The sequence below is a fragment of the Triturus cristatus genome, chromosome 2_2 (genome assembly GCF_964204655.1).
Source record: "Triturus cristatus chromosome 2_2, aTriCri1.1, whole genome shotgun sequence".
NCBI lineage: Eukaryota > Metazoa > Chordata > Amphibia > Caudata > Salamandridae > Triturus > Triturus cristatus.
The window spans coordinates 367,278,408-367,301,601 of record NC_140582.1 but is presented as its reverse complement, the minus strand read 5'-3'; the positions used below and the strand labels follow the sequence as shown (position 1 = coordinate 367,301,601).

Below are 23,194 nucleotides of genomic sequence, written 5' to 3'. Positions count from 1 at the left end.
GAAAATGCATTTTGAGACCTCCTTTTTCCTCAGCCCCTGCTTGACGGATCATCCCAGAACTCAATGCTCAATCCACAAACTCATGAAAAAGTAGCACTGGGTAACATAAATATATAACATCACTCATGACATGGTCAGTGACATCACTGATGACATCTCAAATAACATCACTGATTACATCATCCAATGATTGTATTTTTAAAATGTTTCTGAGACTTAAACATATACACTAAGCTACTGCATAAGTTAAATTACTATTCTTTCCGTACTACTAATGAGTCATACTGTTTCTAACATATGTTATCTGAGTGGCTGTGTCAGTGTCTGTATCAGTGTGTAAGTGGGTGTCTGAGTGGCTATATGAGTGTGCTAGTGGATGTGTGAGTGTGTAGGAATCTGTCAGTGGGTGTGTGAGTGGCTGTTTGGGTCTGTAAATAGGGTTGTGAGTTGTGTACTGGGTGTGTGAGTGGCTGTGTGAGTGGTTGTATCGGTATGTGAGTGTGTGAGAGGTTGTATGGTTGTTGGGGTATGTGGGCGGGTGTTTGAGTAGTTGTATGGGTGTGTTAGTTGGTGTTTGGTTAAGCGAGTTGGTGTGTGAGTGGTTGTATTGGTGAGTGAGTGGGTGTGTCAATGGGTGTATGGGTGAGTGAGTGGTTGTGTGAGTGGCAGTATGCGTGAGTGAGTAGCTGTGTGAGTGGCTGTGTAGGTGACTCAGTGACTATTTAAGTGGCTTTTTGAGTGGGTGTTTGGTTAACTGAGTGGGTGTGTGGCTGTAATGGAGTGTGAGTGGGCTTGCGAGTGCTTGTATGGATGTGCGAATGCCTATGTAAATGGTTGGGTGGATGAGTGAGTGGTGGTATGGGTGACTGAGTGGCTCAGTTGAGAGGCTGTATGGGTGAGTGAGTATGTGTGCAAGTGCTGTATGGGTGAGAGGGTAGATGTTTGAGTGGGCTTTTGGTTAAGAGAGCTGGTGTTTCAGTGGCTGTATTGGAGAATGAGTGTCTGTGAATGGCTGTATGGGGGAGTGAGCGGGCATGTGTGTGCTTGTGTAGATGTTTGAATGGGTATGTCAGTGGTGGTGTGGGTGTTTTAGAGAGTGTGTGAATTCTTGTATAGGTGCCTGAGTGGCTGTGTTGAGAGGCTGTATGGGTGAATGAGTGAGTGTGTGAGTGGCTATATAGGGGAATAAGTGAGTTTGTGAGTAGCTGTATGGGTGAGTGTGTAGTTGTGTGTGCGGCTGCATAGGTGAGTGGCTGGTTGTATGAGTAGCTGTATGGGTGAGTGAGTAGTTATGTGAGTGGCTATATGAGTGAGTGCATGGGTATGTGAGTGGCTTTATGGATGAGTGAGTGGTTGTGTGAGTACTTGTATGGGTCTGTGAATGGGTATGTGAGTATGTTTAAGGGTATGTGAGTGGGTTTATGAGAGGTTGTATAGGGGTCTGAGTAGGTGTGTGAGCAGTTCTGTGGATGATGTAATCAGAGTTGTCATCAGTGATATCATTTGAGATGTCATCAGTGATGTTATCAGTGATGTCACGAGTGATGTATTATGCGAGGTCATAAGAGGTGCATTGCCAGGGCATAAGTTATAGTTAACTCAGGTAACAATCACTACTAAATTTCTATGTTTGTGTACAAGTGAAATCTAAGCCTAACTATAAAATCCCTTTAGCCTTTGTTTTTTTCATGAATTTATGTTTTTTAATTCTATTTCCTAACTATAATGTTCCTGTGACCTTTGTTTTTTAGTAAATTTCAATGTCTTTTTTTAAATGTATTTCCCAACTGTAACCTGTAAACTTTGAGAGTGGGTGTGTAAGCAGCTATATAGGTCGGTGAGTGAGTGTATGAGTGGCTGTGTGGGTCTTAAGTGGGTGTGTGAGTGGCTCTATGGGTCTGTGAGTGGATATGTGAGTACCTTTGTGGGTCTGTGACTGGGTCTGTGAGTGACACTATGGGTCTGTGAGTGAGTGTATGAGTGCCTGTGTATGTCTGTGAGTAGGTGTGTCAGTGTGTTATGATTCTGTGAGTGGTTGTGTGAGTGCCTGTGTCGGTCTATAAGTGGATATACAAGTGCCTGTGTGAGTCTGTGAGTGGGTGTGTGAGTGGCTGTGTGGGTCTGTGACTGGGTTTGTGAGTGGCACTATGGGTCTTTGACTGGGTGTGTGAGTCACTGTGTGGGTCTGTGACTGGGTATGTGAGTGCCTGTGTGTGTCTGTGAGTGTGTGTTAGTGGTGCTATGGGTCTGTTGGTGGGTGTGTGAGTGCTTGTGTGGGTGTGTGACTGGGTCTGTGAGTGGCACTATAGGTCTGTGAGTGGGTGAGTGAGTGAGTGAGTGTCTTTGTGGGTCTGTGACTGGGTTTGTGAGTGGCGCTTTGGGTCAGCAACTCGGTCTGTGAGTGGCACTATGGGTCTGTAAGTGACTGTGTAGGTCTGTGAGTGGGTGTGTTAGTGCCTGTGTGTGTCTGTGAGTTGGTGTGTGAGTGGTGTTATGGGTCTATTAGTGGATGTGTGAGTGTCAGTGTGGGTCTGTGAGTAGGTGTGTGAGTGCCTATGTGGGTCTGTGACTGGGTTCGTGAGTGGCTCTATGGGTTTGTGAATGGATGTCTGAGTGGTTGTGTGGGTCTGTGAGTGAGTGTTTGAGTGCCGCTATGGAATTTGGAGATTTGAATACTTAGGGTATTTAAAAGGGAGAACCATGGAATCGGCACTCACCAGGAGATGACAAACAAGGAACCACTCATCAAAGTCACTGCAGATCCTATTGTGCTCCATTAGATCAATGATGTAGTCAACTCCATTAAGGATTTCAGATTGCTGTTTAATGTGGAAGACGAGAGGAAATATATTTGATTTGCCTTCGCCAAGTCCAAGAAGTTATGAACGCTTGTGCTTTACTGAAGTGGAGCTTCAGTTGGGGCACCTGCTATTTTTTTTTAATTCACTGGAGACGTGGATACATCACAATTTTCTGTGAAAATCCCCACCCCCCAATTTTTGTTTGCACTGGCTGGGGCCCTGTGGGACCCAAGTACCAAGGCTAAGGGGTCAGTCTATTTTTACCCTACCCCCTTCTCTTTTTTTTTTCTTTTTGTTTGGGACTCAGCTGAGACTGCCTCTTTTTCTTAGCCTCCACTTGATGGATCACCCCACAACTTTCCATGGACAACTAGAATCACTGGGTAACTTTTTCTGGAAATGTTCGTGGAACATTTGTCAAACATTACCAATGATATAGGCAAGTCAAAAAACGTGTTTCCTACGGAAACTAGGTCCTAAATATAATTACCTACTGGTGACCGCCATTAGTTAGTATATGTATATACATATATACATATTCACTGAAAAACATAAAGGTTACATGGACTTTATAGTTAGGCTGACATTTCACTCGTACAAACCAGAGAAATTCAGCAGTTATAGTTAGCTGAGCTAACTATAACTCACGCCCCCAATGCACTGCTTATGACTTCTCATATTACATCACTCATGACAAGGTTAGTGACATCACTGATGACATCTCAAATGACATCACTGATGACATCATCCACAGAATCTCTGATGCACCCACTCACACCCCAAAACAGCCCCTTACAGATGCACTCACTAACCCATATAGACACTGACTCACCCACTCACTCATCCATACAGGCAGTCACAAACCCCATCACCGACCCACAGCAGACACAAATACCCCCATTCAGGTACTCAAATAACCAATCAGTCACCCATACAGCCACTCACCAACACATACAGCAACTTATACACCAACTGACAGACTGATACAGACATTCATACAGCCTAGTCAATCACCCATACATTCACTGAGATACCTAACCACTCACTTATACAGTCAGTCACACACCCATTAAATCATTCATACAGCCCCCCAATGAACCCACTGATTCATCAATACACCTTGGTATATATATATTTAACACTCATACATTTTCTAGAAACACAGTCACTGGATGATGTCATCAGTGATGTCATCAGTGACGTCATTTGGGATGTCATCATTGATGTCACTGGCTATGTCATGAGTGATGAGATATGTTAGGTAATTAGCAGTGCACTGAGGGGGTGTGAGTTACAGTTAGCGCAGCTAATTATAACTGCTGGATTTCTCCGTTTTTTTACAAGTAAATCCTGAGCCTAACTATAATGTCTGTGTGACCTTTTTAAGTGAATATATATATTTAAGGTACATGTACATGGCGGAGTTCAGTATATTAAACCTATACTTACCTCTGTTAAGGATGAACAGTCTCACAGCATGTGCTGGAGTCTAACTGAGCATAGCATAAAGTGGGGACACAAGGCTTCAACACAAGGAAATATTCTGTTGACTCTGTCCGGGATTAGATATGATCTATGATAAATGTTAAATTGAATGAGCTTAAATTTAGCATTGTGGGAGACAGTGTGGAGATTCTCTAGACCTCCATCCTACTCCTTCTCATGCAATGCTGTCCCTATTTCAGCATCCCATGTCTTAAAGACATCTACGGCCAGATGTACAACGGGATTCTGCATGCGCAAACGGGTTTGCGACCCGTTTGCGCATGCAAAATCCCTGTGGGCCATGTACTAACACTAATTTGCGAGTCACAAAAAATTGCTACTTGCAAAATAGTGTTTAGCGACTCGCAATTAGGAAGATGCGTTCCAAGGGCGTCCCTTCCTAATTGTGACTCACAGCCCTATGTATGAATGTTTCACAATTTACTGCCTTCTTCAAGAGGGTGGTAATGCATTCGCAAATGGGAAGGGGTCCCCAGAGGACCCCTTCCCTTTTGCAAATGCAGAGGAAAATATTTTTTAGGGGCAGGCAGTGGTCCCAAGGACCACTACCTGCCCTTGAAAAATGAAACAAAAACGTTTCATTTTTTTTTAAATGCATACCGTTTTCCTTTAAGGAAAATGGGCTGTATTTAAAAATAAAACTGGTTTATTTAAAAGCAGTCCCAGACATGGAGGTCTGCTGAGCCCAGCGGGCCACCATACCTGGGAGGGCCTGCCATTCTTAACGGGGTCGCTAATTGCGAGTGCCTCATTAATGTTCATGAGGCATGCAATTTGCGACCCCATTGAGAATCGCAAACAGTGTCTCAGTGTACACTGGAAATTGCAACTCGCAATCGAGCGCAAATTGCGACTCACAATTTCCAATGGTCGTACATCTGGCCCCAAGTGAATATATTTGTGTATGAGTGCAGAGGGCCCTTTACAGTCAGCTAACATACTACTTCCAAGTGCCCACTGTGAGTAAGGTTTGTGTAAGAGTATGCATTTGGGGCTACTCATTGATTATTTTGCACTTTAGGAGATTATTAATCAAAACCCTGTATGTCAAGAATTTACTTTTATGTACATCTGAGTGCATAAATTGTGAGCAGCTGATCATCTTGGACTGAGTCTCTTAATATTGCGATGATCATCATCACTCCAGTGTCTCAAGTCACCAGCTGTAAGGTGGCCTCAATGTTTCATAAGGGCAATTAAAGGTATTGCTTGACCATAAGGCGTAACGTGTGGTGAACAGTAAGTCCACGCAAGACGTAAAATGTTGGGGGTTGCAGAGAGGATGGTGGCGAAGAGGAGAGACACCACGGCGAGGAGGAGGGCAGCCTGCAGATGCCAGAGAGCAGGTAAGTGGGTTTGCTGCCCCTTTTATTTTGGGCTGTCACACAGGGGCAGAGGGGTGTACTCTGCTCTGCCACGGAGTCAGAGTTTTGCCTCAAGTTTGAATTCACAGCAGAGCGTGGAATTGGTAAAACACCGCAAACTCCACTGGTGGAGCGGAGTACACCGTCCGGGCTTAGTAAAAACCAAAATCGGTGTTTCAGTCCCCAAAAGCTTGGAATAGATTTATCGCACCCTAGCCGGTAGCTTGATTTTATTGGGTGCAATACATAGCATCTAGTTATCTTGCTCACTCATAATCAGGGTTTTTATCCACATAGTGGTGTGAAAAGTTTAGATTACGGCGAGGAGTTGAGGATCAGTTTCAATGGCCTTCCATTTTAACTAAAATTAAATTTGACTAACATTGTAGAATGTGGTGGAAGTGTCGAGCATACAGCAATACAGTGTCGGGAATATTTACAAGAAAATGCCAGAGCGCTGTGATACTCTCAATTTGATAACACCGCGCTCTGACATTTTCAAAATGCTGGGATGCGCCGTATTTACAAAAATACGGCGCACCCCTGCATTTTCCCTAACGCTCGCAATAAAAAAGCTAACTAGAGCCAGCTTAGACAACCTTGCGCCTTGTTGCAGGGGTGCCTGTGCTTCAGGGGCAGGAAGGGAAACCTTCCTATACATAAATAATCAATAATAGTGCTTTGCTCTTTGTATGTGTGCTGCAGAATGCAGCACACGTAGAAAGAGCAAAAAATGAGGAGAAATTAACAATTTCTCCTCGTATCGCCATTCTAAGACCAGGTATTACCTGGCCTTAGTTTTTGGCACTGCCCCAGTCTTTTAAATCTGGGGCAGCGTCAACATGCAATGGGTGTTGCGGTGGAACACCTACTGCAACACCCATTGCCCTCCCCTGTGCCGCAGCAGACTGCGATGGAAAGGGACATATTTACAAGGTGGCGTTAAGCCACGTTACGTGGCTTAGTGCCACCTTGTAGATATGGGGAGTGGCGCAATGCCACCGGAGCATCATAAAAAGTGCTGCTCCGGTGAAGTTAGGGGCATATAAATATGCCCCTGTATTTTAAGGCTTGATTGCTGTCTTGGCCAAAAATAATTGAGGATGGCCCTGAAGTGCTTTCAAGATCTGCTCTTGTGAATGAGCTGGCAGCAGTGAGAGGTTTATAAGAATCCGAGAGTACGGCAGTGTGGAGAGAAGACTTCTGCCTAGGGACTGATCACCTGGGATACCAAAGAACAAGTTCTAGAAAGGAATTCTGATCTCGTTGTGTGCCATTGGAATGAATACAGCTTACTTAGAAACTGGGCTACATGTCCAGGGATGAATTTTGGTGTGCAAACATGAAAAGTCACTTTTTATTTATCACTTTTGCAGCGAGCTGATTAGACTCCTATTGAGTTCTGACTGAGCCCCAATAGGCTTGGCATGCATTCCTCTAGAACTGATGGCATCCGAGTTACTGTAAACACACTAGATGGCGACTCAGCTGCAAAGGTGAGAGGTTAGAAAGCTGGAAATACTTTTGCTCGGGTCTGTTAATACCAGAAAATGGCTGCTGGGGGTCACCATAGAAAGTTGTTGTGCTTCCCTGGTCCAGTGGGGATCTATTCACTCTTGCACCTCACATAAACTCTTCAATTGAATGTACAGAGTTTTAGGTCCAGCAGGTAAAAGAGAGTGAATGGAGTTGAAACTGCCAATTTGTTTCTGCCAAGTAGGCTTTGGCAGTGCATTAATTCAAGCATTCCAGGCCACACATTGTAACCAATGAAGAGGACAGTTTGAGTGGTGAAGGTGTAAAAGGAGCAAGAAGCGACACCAGTTCTTTCAACAGAACAGATAATGGTATCTTCTGTACACAGGGCAGACACATTAGACTAGTGAACATGCCATGTAGTTTGTTATAGTGGAGCACAACCCTTCCAGCAACAAAATGCACACTTTTGTGCCTGAAAAAACACACCCTCACTTTAGTCAAACAACCCTTCTCTTAGTCCACAGGGCATTCTGCAGCACAACAACGTGGGCACTGGTTTGCTCATGACACATCACTAATGAGTGAGAAAGAAGCTGAATCTCTGCCATTTCCAGACCAGGAGTATCTTCAGTCAATAATCACACATTGGTATTCGTATTCATCATCCATGCAGGCATTCATCCATTCACCCACCCACACTTCATCAGATGAATCAATCATCCATCCATCCATTATGGATGCTTCTGTTTATACTTGTGTGCATGTACGTATGTGTGTGGTGGTTGTATAGCCTAACGCAGCCAAGAGGCACCAGAGTGACACACAGGGCCAAAGAATAATCAGAGAGTGATTGGATGGAAACTTGTTTTCTGAGAATGGCAGTTGTCTGGTATTTCATCAGGATGTAGTGTACTTCAAAGAGGCGGGACTTCAACACTTTTCAAAACTGAAGAGGGGTGGTGGTGGTCCTGATGGATACCCATGGGTTCTCCAGATCATGGGTGCATACTTGAAGTAGGCCTGTTGCCATATTTATTTTTCCTTTTTACACTTCTGCCTCTCTAGTCTGATTATATCTTGGCTGTGGGTGTCCATTCGTCATTTTAACACAGAATAACAGTCGCTTGTATTGATTTGAAGGCGGTACAAACTTCTACAGCTGATTTCTGAGCTACATCAGTGAAGGGAAGGAGGATAGGAAATTCATGGCTTGCACAGAGGGCACGTGAGAGGGATAACCACCTTCAGTAGACGGTCTTACTTGCCCCAGATGTGACGGCGATGGGTCCATGTTTCATTGGCCCTATGTGGTGGCCGCATCCGGGGCCATGGTGCAAGTGCATGGTGTCGAGGACTGAGCACAGAATATGAAAGAGGGCGCCATTACCGGTGTTGACATAAACGCAAGCCGCTTCGGCGGAGCGCAGAATAAACATTTAACTGGTAAATATTTTTAAAGAGTTGATGAGCGGAAAGAGCACATACGCGTCTGCTATCTTGAAAGACAATCTCCAGGGGGATGTTAAGTTTAGACACTTATGCAAAGCAAAGAAGAACTGGTGGCTGCAATCTTCTTATTCCCTCAGGTGCACTTCTGGGTCCAGTATAAATATTCATGATTCCTCTACAAACACTCGCAGGTTTCTGCATAATTTTACATCTCCTATAAAACTTTTTGTCTGTGTGCTCAGCATTCTCATGTTCGCTTTTCTATCACAACGAACGCGGCGGACGCTGGTCTTCCCTAACTCATTTTTGCAAGGGAACTGCAGCGTCCACATTTTGCTGTGTGCTCAGGGACCGTCGAGAATGTAATTCCATCAGCCACAGCCGGACACACGGAGACTGCGGGACCCCGAGTTCATCCCTCAGCGGGCCGGAGGCGACAGCGTTCAAAATTGCAACGCAGGCCGCAGGATGCAAAGTGTGTCATGAGAGTCAATGGGGCCAGGCCGCGGGGCAATTGGCTCCTGGGTGGGGAGGGGAACATTAAAGGCGCGAGGGAGCGCAGCATCACCACTTCCTTGGGACGGACTGCCCTGGACCTGTAAAGCTTGTACAACGGATGTAACCAGGCGAATGGAATAATTATGACTGAACATGACACTTCATTGAGATTTAAACAGAATTGATTCGGAAACATGTGGAGAGATAGTCGCACTCACACAGCCAAAGCTTAACCCACATTTTAATATTAAAATAATAATGCTCTGCGCCATAAATACGTGTCTCGGTATACGATTAGTGATTATTAAACTAAGCAGTGCAGCAAGACAATGGCAATAGAGAGAGCACGGGATAGCAAAGGAGAAACAGAGCGAGGCAACGGAGAGAGCGAGTGCGAAGATGAGGACATGGGCGAAGAGGAGATAGAGAGTAGCTAACAGAAAGAGGGAGAGCACTAGAGAAGAACACAGAGCTAAACAGAGTGTGAGAGTGTGACAAAGAAGGCAACTGAGAGAAAGAGACAAAAAATCAAATCAACATAGGCAGAGATGAGCGGGCAAGACAGAGGTAGATATAGCGCCAAGTTGCATTTTCTAATGGCGATCTCTTAACACATCGAATTGGTACAGTTTCTATTGAGATGTTGCAACCAGGATACAAAACCATATTAACCAGAGGACAGGGTCAGAGCTTTTAAAGAACCAAGCACCAAACGTCACCAATAAATCTGCCCAATGTATTAATATTAAGCCTCGGTGCAGTAAGATCTAGGGTGTGACCCATATACACCCAAATTGGTGGTTAAAGACCACCGTTGCCAAACTATACACTGATCCTGCACCCGAAAGATGTATATTTCATATTCCTCAATATAATATGGCTTATTCTGATGGAAACATTACAAAGTCACAGTTATTAGGCTTCCCATGCATGCATTTATCTATAAACTACGTAAGTCTTGATTGTAGCTTATTTTTTATTCCATTCTTTATTGAAGTTCAATTATCTTCCTTTAACACCAAAAAATGATTGCTTTGCCAACGCGTTTCATCCCTCATGGGACTTCTTCAGGGCTAGAAAGCAATTTATAAAAACACTATTTACAAATCTTAATTTACAAATCTTATATACAATATTTATATGTTAAAAACATTAGCGTGGAACTCTATGTACCACATGAACAGCAATTTATATCATTTTGTATGTCATAATACTCAATCAATGACACAATTCATATTTGTGAATAATGACATATTTTCATTGCATGCTAAGCAGACTGGGAATCTACTTTGTATAGTGCCTAGAATTTCACAGCTTTAATTTACTAAGGAGGAAGCACCTCTACTCTGTGATACTTTAAGGTATTACAGTAACTGTATTCACTCTATAGTCAGTGTATTCTTTACCTAAGAGACCCAATTCAATATGGTTATCTCATAATCAATAAATAAATTCATAGATCATACATTGAATCACTCCTAGCTCTAATTTAAGTCAGGTTGTTATTTATATTAATAAATCACTCTAATGCGGTTATTCATACCTCATCAACGTGCTGTCTTTTTTTTAATGGTGAATATAGTGCCAGATCAATGTTGTCTGCATCCAAAATGAAATTCTGTATACCTATAGACACAAACCAGTTATATCTCAGCATTTTAGCTTTGGCTCATCGTATGTTCATATTATATACATATAATTCAATATGCTTATAAACTAAAACAATTACATCTCAGCTCTTGGGCTTTGACTCAACACATATTCATATTATATACACACATACAATCGCAAAATATTCGTTGTATTAACAAAACGAGAGTTCATAATGTACAGTATACTGACAAACAATAAATTTAGAGCAATAATGCATTGAAAAATGTATGGATTACTGCTCATTGTTCATTAATGTGTGCATAACTTGATTTCACAATAGAGACTGTGTATAGTAGCCTATTTCTCATATGCATAAAAGATACATAAAGTCACTTACTACTAAAATCAAGCGTAGTTATTTGCATAAGTCTCTATGCGATCAATAAGTATTTTCAATATGGGCTTCACTTTTTATATAGGACACATGAATTCTTCTCCAGTGTGAATCTGTAAAATACATAAAATTATGATCTAGTTGTCAACTATCAAAGTCCTAATTTTGTCTCATTCAATGGCAAAATTTCCAAAGTGTAATGCGTAAAACGTATGATTTAATGATCTTTCGAAGTTTATTATTGCCAATATACTATGACTAGCTCAATTGGATAAACTAGCTTTTTATCCACAAATAGTGTCATAAATTGTGTCACCAAGGACGTGCCATTTTCAGGGGCCATTGACCTCAGTATTAACCCCCACATAAACTCATAAAAACGCCCATTTATATCACAACGGAAATACTAAATCCTGACAGGCCATCATGTATTACATGCCAGGTCCTCGATCTACTACTACTCATTAGCCCTCAAGTTAAAACAAAAATGCGTCTCGTAATTATAGGTCTGCAGATAATAATCCCTAAAGTAATGCTACATAGAAACACAATTTATCAGTTTTAAAAGTAAAACTCGAACAAACGCTAATTTTATGGGTAGTTATCCTAAACACCATATTTAAAAATGCCTCATAAATGTCAGAATAAATGTAACCAATAGTTACATAGACATCTTTAATATAATTTGTATATAGCGAGTGTATCGCGTTATCTCATCCTAGATGGAGGGGTAATGAAACTTACATTGCTATGTTCCCTTCTTCGTGTCCATGCCGCATTTTAAACGAAAACGTAGTCAGTAAACACAAGCTAACCATTGCAGAGTCTTTTATCCTCTTACAAAAGTACTCGCACCTGTGATCCATCGAAACACTTTCGTAATCACATGACCGGCTACGTAAGTGTGGGCGCCATCTTTGCACGGATAAAGAGGTATTTTAATCCTGCATAAAGACATTCATACGCGCCATTTTATCAAAGGGAAATACATAATTTGAGTATGGTATAAGATTATCAGGGTTATTATATACCCTCATCGTGGCATATGAACAATATTAAACCAATGTCCATACTTTCTGTTTTTTACTTTAAAAAGAATATAGAATTGCTTCCGTAATCACATGGCTGAATACGCATGTGTGGGCGCCATCTTAGCACAGATACAAGAGTTATATGGGCATTGCATGAAAACGTATTCATCAGCGCCATCTTATCACAGGAAAATACATGGTTTAAACATTGTGTACAGTTGTCAGGATTATCATGTACCCTCATCGTGACTTCTAAACAGTATTAAACAGACGTCTGTACTTTCTTTTTTTTTTCTTTTTAAACGGAGGGTATGAAGTTAACACAAAATCTTTCTTATCAGTGCATTAATCACCGATCACAGGACACTGGACATAGCGGTAGATACACATGGGTCTGAAAATAATTTTAAATCGGCCATTGTATATGATTTGTCACTTCTAGCGTAAGATTGGCCTACGGAGTGTTATAGAATGAACTATATCTAATGTTAATATATAAAATACGTGCGATCACATGACTCTAAATTTGGATGCCATCTTTGTATAGGTAGGTAAACAATTAAATTAAATTATTCATGTATATGTTGTAGGAATTTATATGTAATAACTAGCTGTATTCAGCAATATTAAATCAAACCTATAGTCCGATCTCTTCTTTATGAAATGACAATATCACATAATCCAATAAAACCTATACCCAAAGGGAGTAGAGTAGATCCTATGAGCTCTTGGCTCTTTCCATAGTAATAAGCGACATCTAAACATATATCTAAGACATTATTTATGCCACAAACAAAAAGAGTGTTTAACTAAAGTGCACTACACTATGTAGGGAAAATGATGTGCAACCTACACTGATAACATGGGCCTCACCCACAGTTGCTACCCATGTCCTGCTGAAGATCACTGACATCATAGACTGCAGAACTAAAGTAACTGGATTTGTTTTTGTTTGAGAATTTTATATATCGCAAACTAGACCCAAAGGTATCAGAGCGCTTTACATGAACACCAGTTGTGTTACAGACGGACACATTAATTTTTAGGTCTCGCCGCAGCAGCGCTTGCGCTGTCTCGTTGAGACATGCAGTATATGCTCTAGTGGGGAAGCTTTGTTTAAGCTCCGCCCACTCTCCGCCCATCTTTTGGATTGGCTTACATCCTAAATGCTGCATTCTGATTGATTTTCGGCTTGTTAGTCCCTCCTATAATGGCCATGTCGTCATTTGTGTCCTTCCATGGCTATCGGCCCCTTTACTGCACAGACTACTTTCTTCCCGTCCCTCCCCCTCCCTCCCTCCCGCAGTCTGTGACTTCTTGGCAGCCCGCACCCCCCTCCAGGCACTCTTGGTCATGCTTGTGCCGTCTCGCGCCCGCCCGCACGCCCCCTTCCAATCCACTAGGTCTCGCGATTCAGAACTGTTTGTGCTTGTCCCATTGTGTTAAGATTAGTGTTATCAGAGCGGCAATTTTGGAGAATGGTGGGTTTTATGAATGTCCGATAGATTTTTCAGTATATATTGCAAGTTTGAAACTCTTTTACTGTAAACAGACAAATATTTTGTGAAAGAAATAGGATTCTGGCATATAATCAAATATTTATAAAACATATGTATATACGTACATCAGCTACTTTTATTTTTGACGCTAGACGGCAAATGACCTTTAATTGCATCCATAATGCGATTCAGGACTATCTCTGAAACTTAATGGGCAAAAGAACCGTAAACACTGTTTAAAACTACTTCTAGATCTTTTTTTTTTTGCTTGTTGGGAAAGCCTCATTCTTGTCCGTTGTTTGTTTCTACATAAGGAACGTCGGCCGGATTCAGCCCTTGCCTCCTTTCAGCAGCAAAAGAGTAGTTTTGACTCCTCGTGTGCTCCGTTGGCGTCCTTTGTTACCAAGGGCTGTGGTTTCATTGCTATATGTGATCTAGTTAGAGCCACGGCGGCCTGGTACTGACCCAACTCGAACAATGAGTGCTGCAGCAAGTCCCAGTGTGTTCTTGTTAATGGTGACCGGACAGATACAGAGCGCCGAGGTGAGTAAATAAAATGCCCAAATAATTGTTCGTAGACTACTCGTTGTTTGAGACATCAGCATCAACTGAAAGTTCAGAACCCCACTGGCCGCCTTCAAGGACTGTTTATTCATTGTTTAACCTCTGCCCTAACATCCGAATTGTCAGCACCCTCGCTACGCCACACCAAAGAATATGTGGGGCCATCATTTTATTAGCTGTAAGCAGGGATTTAATGGGATGAAAATAGCGTGGCTTGTGTAATTAGGGGGCTCAGCTTAAACAGGTGCCCAATTACCACCGGGTGTCATGCAACACCCTGCGTATTTTGTTACTGCTACCCATGTTTGGTTTTATTTTTGGATTATTTTCCATCCGCAAAAAACATCTGTTTGCTCCTAGTTTTCATTCTTGATGTCAGGGTATATTTTGCGATTAGGAACCGTTCATTAATGTACTTGTATTGAATGTTGTAACTTTTGGGTTATTGCCTAACTTCATGATATGTCAACACTGTCAGGATTTAATTGGGACATTTTCAGTCCTCTTAATATGTTATAAATGTGAAAAGGATATTAAGTTAGTGCCCAGAACGTTACATTTCGTTCCTCATTCTCTAAATTTTATTGTTTAAAAATAGAATATTGTTCACCTACGCTGGAGCATCTTTGCCAGAAGTGACGTGAGGTGTTAGTTCTGCGCTGCTTTTTAGGGTGACTGAATGTGTATTGCACGCTGCATCTCCAGATAAAATGAGGTAGTCTAAAAGTACAGATTCACTAATTATGTTTGGGCGACTTATGTGCCTTTTATAGTTCAGTCTAGGGAAACGTGTCAGTTCGCCATCCGTAGCTGCTTATGTACTGGAGAAGCTTTTCTTGCTATAAAAATTAATTTGCCAGAATCTTTGCCCAACGAGTTAAAGCAATTTATGCCATAGCTACTCTGCAAACCTACGGGTACTTGAGCTCACAATCAGCTAACATTACATTACAAGTGTTGCCCTGGGTTGGTGCAAAACTGTGTGAGGTGGTATTCTATTTTTTTATTTTTTATATTCTATGCTTCTAGCCACTGGCAACATTTATAGAACATATAAATAAATGTTAAAGAGAACATGGTATGTGTAGTTTTTGTTAAAGTCTCTAATTTAATATATGCCTTTCCAAGACTTGTAATCTGAGTCTGCTTGCTGGTATTGCCTGTTTATACATAGGCCTATACTGTATGAAACTTAACCCCTTCAGTGCCACGCCCTTTCCCCCTCCTGTGCCGGGCGTTGCATTAGTGGGTGGGGTTCATGACGAGATAGTCTCGTCATGGGCACAGCGCAACCGTGCTCCATGACGAGACTATCTCGTCATGGGCACTGAAGAGGTTAAATTCATGTTATTTCCATTCTGTTCTCTGGGCGGATTCATCTTTGAAAGGTTGCAAGAGAACATAAGGTGTTTAGATTGTTTACAAATGAATCTGCTGTTCTTAAGTAATCTGGTCCCAGTACAGAGTATTCCGTCAATCTGTTCGCGCTAGAAGAAATGCATAAATGTCTTGTCTATAGACCAGTTTCTATGTTACAATCCTTGTTTATTTGTACCCTAATTTCGATTGGTGGACTTGTTCAGGCTAAATTGCATAGCCTGTTACGGAAGTGTCATATCAGAATGATAGGAAAATTAGTGGGATTAGATCTTGTACCTGGTTTGGTGTTTAGTTGCTGTAGCTTGGTAAACGAAGCCTTCTTTCTCTAACAGTTGCCCATCAAGTTTATGAATTTGTATATTATCCATATTGTATATGTGAACCAGCTGCATAATCCTCTAAAAGTACGAAAAGTGGTTGGCATTGGCAGTGTCTGGCACTCGTGTATGCGGCATCCATCATGATTGTTCAACTCTGTCTCTGGGTGTTGACAAATTTGACACCGTTTTTGTTGTTCGGCACAAAACTGGGCAGTGGATGGAACTGACCTTCCTCACAAGTCAATTTTAACTTAAGAATCCCTTCCTTTACATAACTGTCAGTTGTTCTGTGTCTCCACCAACATCCATATGAGAAGAAGGTGAAAAACAGAAAAACATTTTATGATGTAGACAGGAATGGTAGGTGACATTTCACTACCTACTGTTCGTCTCTATTTCCTACTTTCTTTACTTTGTTAATCTTTGGGCATTTTTGCTTTCTTTAACTCATTTTCATCATTCTGTCTTTATTGTGCCATTTCCATTTTCCCCTTTATTTTATTTTCACTCCAGTTGTCCCCTCTCCACATATTCATTCCATCTCCGTTTCTTTTTCCTCGGTTCTCTAGCATCCTTTCTGTTTCCATATTCTTTCCTCTTTCATTCCTTTGGTAGGTAGAAGACAGTGTCATTTACAATGCCAATACCTCTAACTCTCACAAATGCGAGACCAATTTGCATTGCAAATGCTTGTTTTTTTAGGCACGCGGAGATTGAGTGATTTGCCCAGAACCACAGGATGTTGGGCGTCACTGTCGAAACTCGAGCAAGTTTCCCCAGCTTTGAGGTCGCTCGCCATAGGCGTTAGGCCACATCCTCTCACCTAGATACAGAAATAGCGTCTAGCCCATCCCCTTGTTATGGAGCATGACTGAGAAGCATGAAAAAGGGCTCAAGCAAGGGATACGTTCTTCCTGACTGAAGTACATCTGCATTGCCTATGACGATCCTCATAACTAGAGAAGTGAATTATAGAAACACTTTCACCACACTGCAAGAGGTCACAGTTTGGTCAGCATTCGAGTACAAAGGATTCTCTAGCAGCAATATAGTGTCTTGCGAGTTAGAAATGATGGAACCCTTTTGGCTCTTGATAAGACTCAGTAGAACTGTGACGTAAGTGTTAGAGCATCATGCAATGAAGACAGGTTAAAATGTTGGGGTTGCAGTTAGACACAGAAACTCAGAAGAATAAAGAAGTGTAATACTAACCTCCATGTGTGTTGCAGTCATTGGCAGTTACCCTGGCTGGGCAGGATGCTACTGGCAACAAGTTAGGGGATATGTAACCCAAAGATCAACAGTTCGCTCCCTTAGAGTTTGCCATGGTACAAGTAAACGGCTCTTGTGCCACATGTGTTGCAGTTGTATTACAAAATCGACGCTTAATGCATGTGGAGTCAAATCACAACTCCAGCCTCTGTAAAGAAGTTGAAAACTATGAAAGCATTACAAATAAATCTACATATCAGTGACTGAGAACCTGCTGGTCAGACTGCTATGCAATAAACAGTCCAACATAATACAGAGTGAAAACACTAAGTGGGGATGCAACCAGGTTTTGAAAAAGCAACAAATAGAGACAGCAAATTGCAAGATAACACAGCTTTCAGAAATGCTGCGAGGCAGAGATCAATCAGGTTCAGGCAGTACAAAGAGATGCCTAAAAACAAAGCAGGTCAAATAGAAGAAACGGTCATCTGTAAACCAGAACTGAACAATGAGAGTCATACCACAGAGTTGAGCAGAGTAGACCCAGCCTGGCATTGTGTTTACAGAGCTGTTCATATCTGAAGTGGCATGCTATCAAACTGCTTGGTGGTGGTTCAAAACAACTTCAGAGGTCTCAAGAAAAGTGAAGGACTTGCATGGAGAGCAAGAGGGAGGTAACAGTTCCATCGACTTGCCAAGATGACCCAGAGGCCAGATACACAGGGCCTTAGAGATGGTAAGCATGAAGCAGGGATTAGCGTACAGCAGACAGTGTTGGAGAGAGCTCCACCTTCAATGTGAGGCCCTCCCAGAAAGGGCTACAATGATGCTGTTTTCCTGAAACCACCACCACCATACGATTCTGCCAAAAAGCAAAATATTGAAGACAGATGGATTGCTTGGACAGACACATTTTATGATTTCATTAATGCACTTGAAGAGACATAAGAAAAAGATGATCAAGTATTTCAAAAATCTTGCTGGTGATAGTGAAAAAGAAGTCATAAAGAAAATGCCTCAAACTGATGAAGTTACATATCAAAAGATTAAAGATGTATTGAATCTCAAGCTTAATCCAATTCCAAATGTTGATTACAAATGATACATTTTCAACCAAGAACGTCAGAAAGTTGGTGAAACCATTGATGAATTTGCGGAGTGACTCGACACACTCATCAAACATTGCAAGTTTCAATTAATTTAATGATGACGAAGCTATGCGGCTGAGAATTCTTGATGGATGCTTGTCAGATTCATTCAGAAGACAAATGCTGAGAGAAGCTCTTCATTTGGAGCAAGTGTTAATAGCTGCCAGAGCTGGCTAGCGTGCTGATAGACAAGCTTCTGACATGGAGGCCGGAGGTGCCCAGAATGAAACCAACACGAATGTGAAAAGTAAGCCAAAGCAAAAGGCTGAAGGACACAAGGTGATGTCTAAATGTGAAAAGAAGTTGTGTTTTAGATGTGTATTTTTGTTTCCACACAAAGGTAAATGCCCTGCTTTTGGACAGATATGTAAAGGCTGTGGGAAGGGGAACCATTTTGTGACAGTTTGCAAAGCAAAGGAAAAAGTAAGTGTGTAATGGCTCTAGGCCAAATTGGCCACCAGAATGTACCAGAAGCAACATTAGACAAACACCACATGGCCAAGCAGGCGACATCAGTTAAGACAAATCAACACTGAACGAAGTCGATCATCATGTAAATCATTGTCAAACAGTTCTTCTGTATCTGTATCAAGTGAAAATGAAGAAAATGATTGTGCCATGTCAATGTGTATCCCAGAAAAACATGCACATGTTGGTTTAGCCACTTACGAAGAAAAATGTCAGTCAAAGAAAGATCGACATGCCAAATCATCAAAGTCATTCAAACATTGTCCAAAGATTACACTGAAAGTAAATGGTTGTTCAATACCTTTCATTATCGACTGTGGTGCATCAATAAACATTATGCCTGAGGAGTAACATAATGAATTATCTCCATTGCCACTAATTACGCCATTGAAAACCAAAGTGTATACATGGGCTGCATCAACACCCTCATGAGGTCAAGGTTCATTTTTAGCGACAATGAAATGTAAGAAAACAAAGGAGCAGGCATCCATCCACGTGTTTCAAGGCACAGCGTCTAATGCTTGTCTACTCAGGTTCAGCACAGCCAGTGATATGGGACTGATTTCTGTGAATTACAACATGAATGCTCCCCACAAAATAGTAAGTCAGTTCCCTTCATTATTCTATGGCTTGGAAAAGGTTAAGACTATGAAAGTACAGTTACATATCAATGAGAACGTCAATCCTGTTGCTCAAAGACTAAGACAAAGTGGTTTTCATTTTAAAGAAGCTGTTGAGAAAGAACTTGAATCTTTACTTCAGCATGATATTATTCAGCATTCTCCTGGTCCAACACCATGGGTTTCTCTCATAGTAGTAGTGCCTAAAAAGGGCAATGAAGGAGCTGTATGCATATGCATTGACATGCATCAGGCAAACAAAGCAATTGAACAAGAACGATATCCAGGTCCACACATTCCTGACATGATAACACAACTAAATGGTGCAAAGGTCTACTCTCGCCTTAATTTAAATAAAGGTTATCATCAGTTGGAACTTGAAGACTATTGCAGGTACATGACAATCTTTTCTACAAATGTTGGTCTGTTTCTACACAAAAGACTTATCCGCTGCAGGACTGTTTCAAGACGTCATTCAACGTATCATAAAGCCTGACATGAATGCATTCAATTACAGTGATGACATATTGGTTATCGGAGCTACACAAAAAAAGACGATAAAGCTCCTACACAAGTATGTTGTTCACATGACGAAGCAGGTTTAACTTTGAATGCAGACAAGTGTGAGTTCCATAAAACAAAGATAACATTCTTTGGCCATATATATTCTGATGGGGGCATGACACCAGGGCCTGCTAAAGTACATGCACTGTCAAATGCTGATCCCCCACAAGATGTTTCTATGGTGCGTTCCTTTATTAGCCAATTATTGCTCCAGATACATACAACTCTTGGTGCCGTTGAAGACTTGACAAAAAGTATGTTGCATTTATTTGGTCACAATAACGTGAGAAAAGTTTAAAAAAAATCAAACAAGCTATTGATAATGCTACTGAAATGGCATATCTCAATCCGAAGTTTCATACAGAGGTTGTTGTTGACGCTAGCCCAGTCGGTTTAGGCGCTATCCTATCCAGTGGGCACCCAAATGCTCTAAGGCATATTGTTTATTTCAACAAGGGGTTGGGCCTATACTTATGTCCAAACTCGGCCACAATATAACTAGAAAAGTGGAGAGTGTTTTGGACGTGTTCTAAATATTGATACCTGCAAAAATAACCACATTTCATCATTAAGTGGTTATGGTGGTTTTATTCCACCTTTTTTTAGTTCATTCAAAGTACAAACATGTTGGACATTTGATTAATGTCATAGAAAAAGATACTGTACAATACTTCTTCCGCATTCCAGTGATGCTGGAGAGACTCGGAGAAACGCTATAGATCAACCCGTAGATTAATGCACGGACTGTAATAATGAAGGATGTCTCGTAGACAGGTCACATAGAACAAGTTGTACGTTTATTTAATACGTTACAAAGTCCATGTAAAGTTCAAGTAAAGCCTCTTTTAAGTCCATATATAAACCCCACCAGGAGCAGCCTCCCTGCTGCTCAGCCCATCACTTCCAACTGCCATCTCCTCCAGTCCCACACACCCAACATTCCAAGTGACATCACTCATGGCTGAGCAGCAAGGGACAGAACAGTAATAAGAAAGATGCACCAACACAACAATAGGTTATAACACATCTCCCTTCCTTAAGAAAACTAAGCATAAAGATATAAATGCATCAAGTCAAAATAGCACAAAATACCTTTGCTTACACAAACAGAAAATAATAAGAAAATACATTATGCAAATGAATATACATCAAATCAGAAAATACTTGCAAGAAAATAACTATAGCAAAAGAAATAATGAACCCCATCCCCCTCCCTAGGGAAACTAAATAGATGGGTACACACTACCAACAAATTAAAAGTAATAGGGTAAACACACCACCCTATAAGGGAATACACCTCCCTTAGAAACTACAACACCTCCCTTAGACTGCAATAGGGGAAAACACCTCCCTATAAGGGAAAACACCTCCCAAAGACTCTGCGAACACTGTAATAGGGAAAAAAAACCTTCCCTATGATACTCCAAAATTCCAAATACTGTAATAGGGGAAAAACACCTCCCTATAGGGGAAAAACACCTCCCAAAGACTCTGCGAACACTGTAATAGGGAAAAAACTTTCCCTATGATACTCGAAAATTCCAAAAACTGTAATAGGGGAAAACACCTCCCTATAGGGGAAAAACACCTCCCAAAGACTCTGCGAACACTGTAATAGGGAAAAAACTTTCCCTATGATACTCCAAAATTCCAAAAACTGTAATAGGGGAAAACACCTCCCTATAGGGGAAAAACACCTCCCAAAGACTCTGCGAACACTGTAATATTGTTATTGTTATTGTTGTTATTGTTATTTTGGATTTATATCGCGCCCAATCACCTGCAGGTCTCTAGGCGCTCGAAATCTCTAGTTACAACAATAAGCTTGGCAGACATTGCAAGAAAACACTCCCTGGTCTAGCTGACACTCAGAATCCTTCTAAACATCAGTGTTTTTAGCATCTTCCTAAACCGCAGGAGGTTCCCTTCCCTGCGCAGCATCTCAGGCAGCGTGTTCCATAGCTGAGGGACTAACACAGAGAAGGCTCTGCCTCCCTTGGTTACTAATTTGTAACGGGGGCAGACCAGTAGCTGAGAATCTGAAGATCTAAGTGTTCTCACTGGGCTGTACACAACCAAACGATCTGCAATATAGGCGGGAGCCTGGCCATAAATTGCCTTATGGGCCGTACATAGGCTCTTAAATTCCACACGCTCTTTAATGGGGAGCCAGTGCAGGCTATGAAGCAGAGGGGAGGCCTTAGTTCTAATAGGGAAAAAACTTTCCCTATGATACTCCAAAATTCCAAATACTGTAATAGGGGAAAAACACCTCCCTATAAGGGAAAAACACCTCCCAAAGACACTGTAATAGGGAAAATAAACCCCCCTATGATACTCCATAATTCTAATCACAGTAATAGGGGAACAACGTCTCCCTATAGGAGAAAATATCTCCCAAAGACTCACCAAACACTGTAATAGGGAAATCCCTATGGCACTCCAAAATTCAAATCACCGTAATGACACTCCAAAATTCAAATCACCGTAATAGGGGAAAAACGCCTCCCTATAGGGGAATAAACCTCCCTTAGAAACTGAACACATTCATTTACATAGAATGTTACATCCACAGCTGCTTCTATGCACAAGAACGCACACACACAACTGCGTTGCAGAACACAAATCTGCTACTTCATTCTCCAGAATCCTATGGGGCTACTTGCTAGTATGACGAGCGGTGTGCGACCCATTTCATAGTTGTATTTAAAAGCTCCCTCGAGCGATTGGCTGACGAGTCAGGATCCCGCACCCGCGCGCCGTGAAAGGTACTAAACCTGATATATTTGGCAGTCTAATATGAACCCCGCATACAGACCTGCTCCCTGCTGACGAGAGGCAACTACCTCGAAACACGTGTCCAGGGATGGCATTTTACTTTATACTCGTGGCATAGGTGTACTCGCCGCTGCTACTTCATTCTCCAGAATCCTATGGGGCTACTTGCTAGTATGACGAGCGGTGTGCGACCCATTTCATAGTTGTATTTAAAAGCTCCCTCGAGCGATTGGCTGACGAGTCAGGATCCCGCACCCGCGCGCCGTGAAAGGTACTAAACCTGATATATTTGGCAGTCTACTAGGCACCCCGCATACAGACCTGCTCCCTGCTGACGAGAGGCAACTACCTCGAAACACGTGTCCAGGGATGGCATTTTACTTTATACTCGTGGCATAGGTGTACTCGCCGCTGCTACTTCATTCTCCAGAATCCTATGGGGCTACTTGCTAGTATGACGAGCGGTGTGCGACCCATTTCATAGTTGCGTTGCAGAACACATTGCTTACAGGGTTGCATATGTCAA

At 41.8% G+C, this 23,194-nt stretch overlaps 1 protein-coding gene across 1 annotated transcript in view; it reads right to left on the bottom strand.

Annotated features, from left to right (window-relative positions):
* The window catches only part of LOC146862284 (uncharacterized), an 84,302-nt gene that overhangs the window by 6,432 nt on the left and 54,676 nt on the right, over nucleotides 1-23,194 (bottom strand). Inside the window, exon 3 of the mRNA XM_085643068.1 lies at nucleotides 2,718-2,819. Coding sequence (XP_085499194.1) covers nucleotides 2,718-2,819 — 102 coding nt within the window. The remainder of the gene's footprint in view (nucleotides 1-2,717; nucleotides 2,820-23,194) is intronic.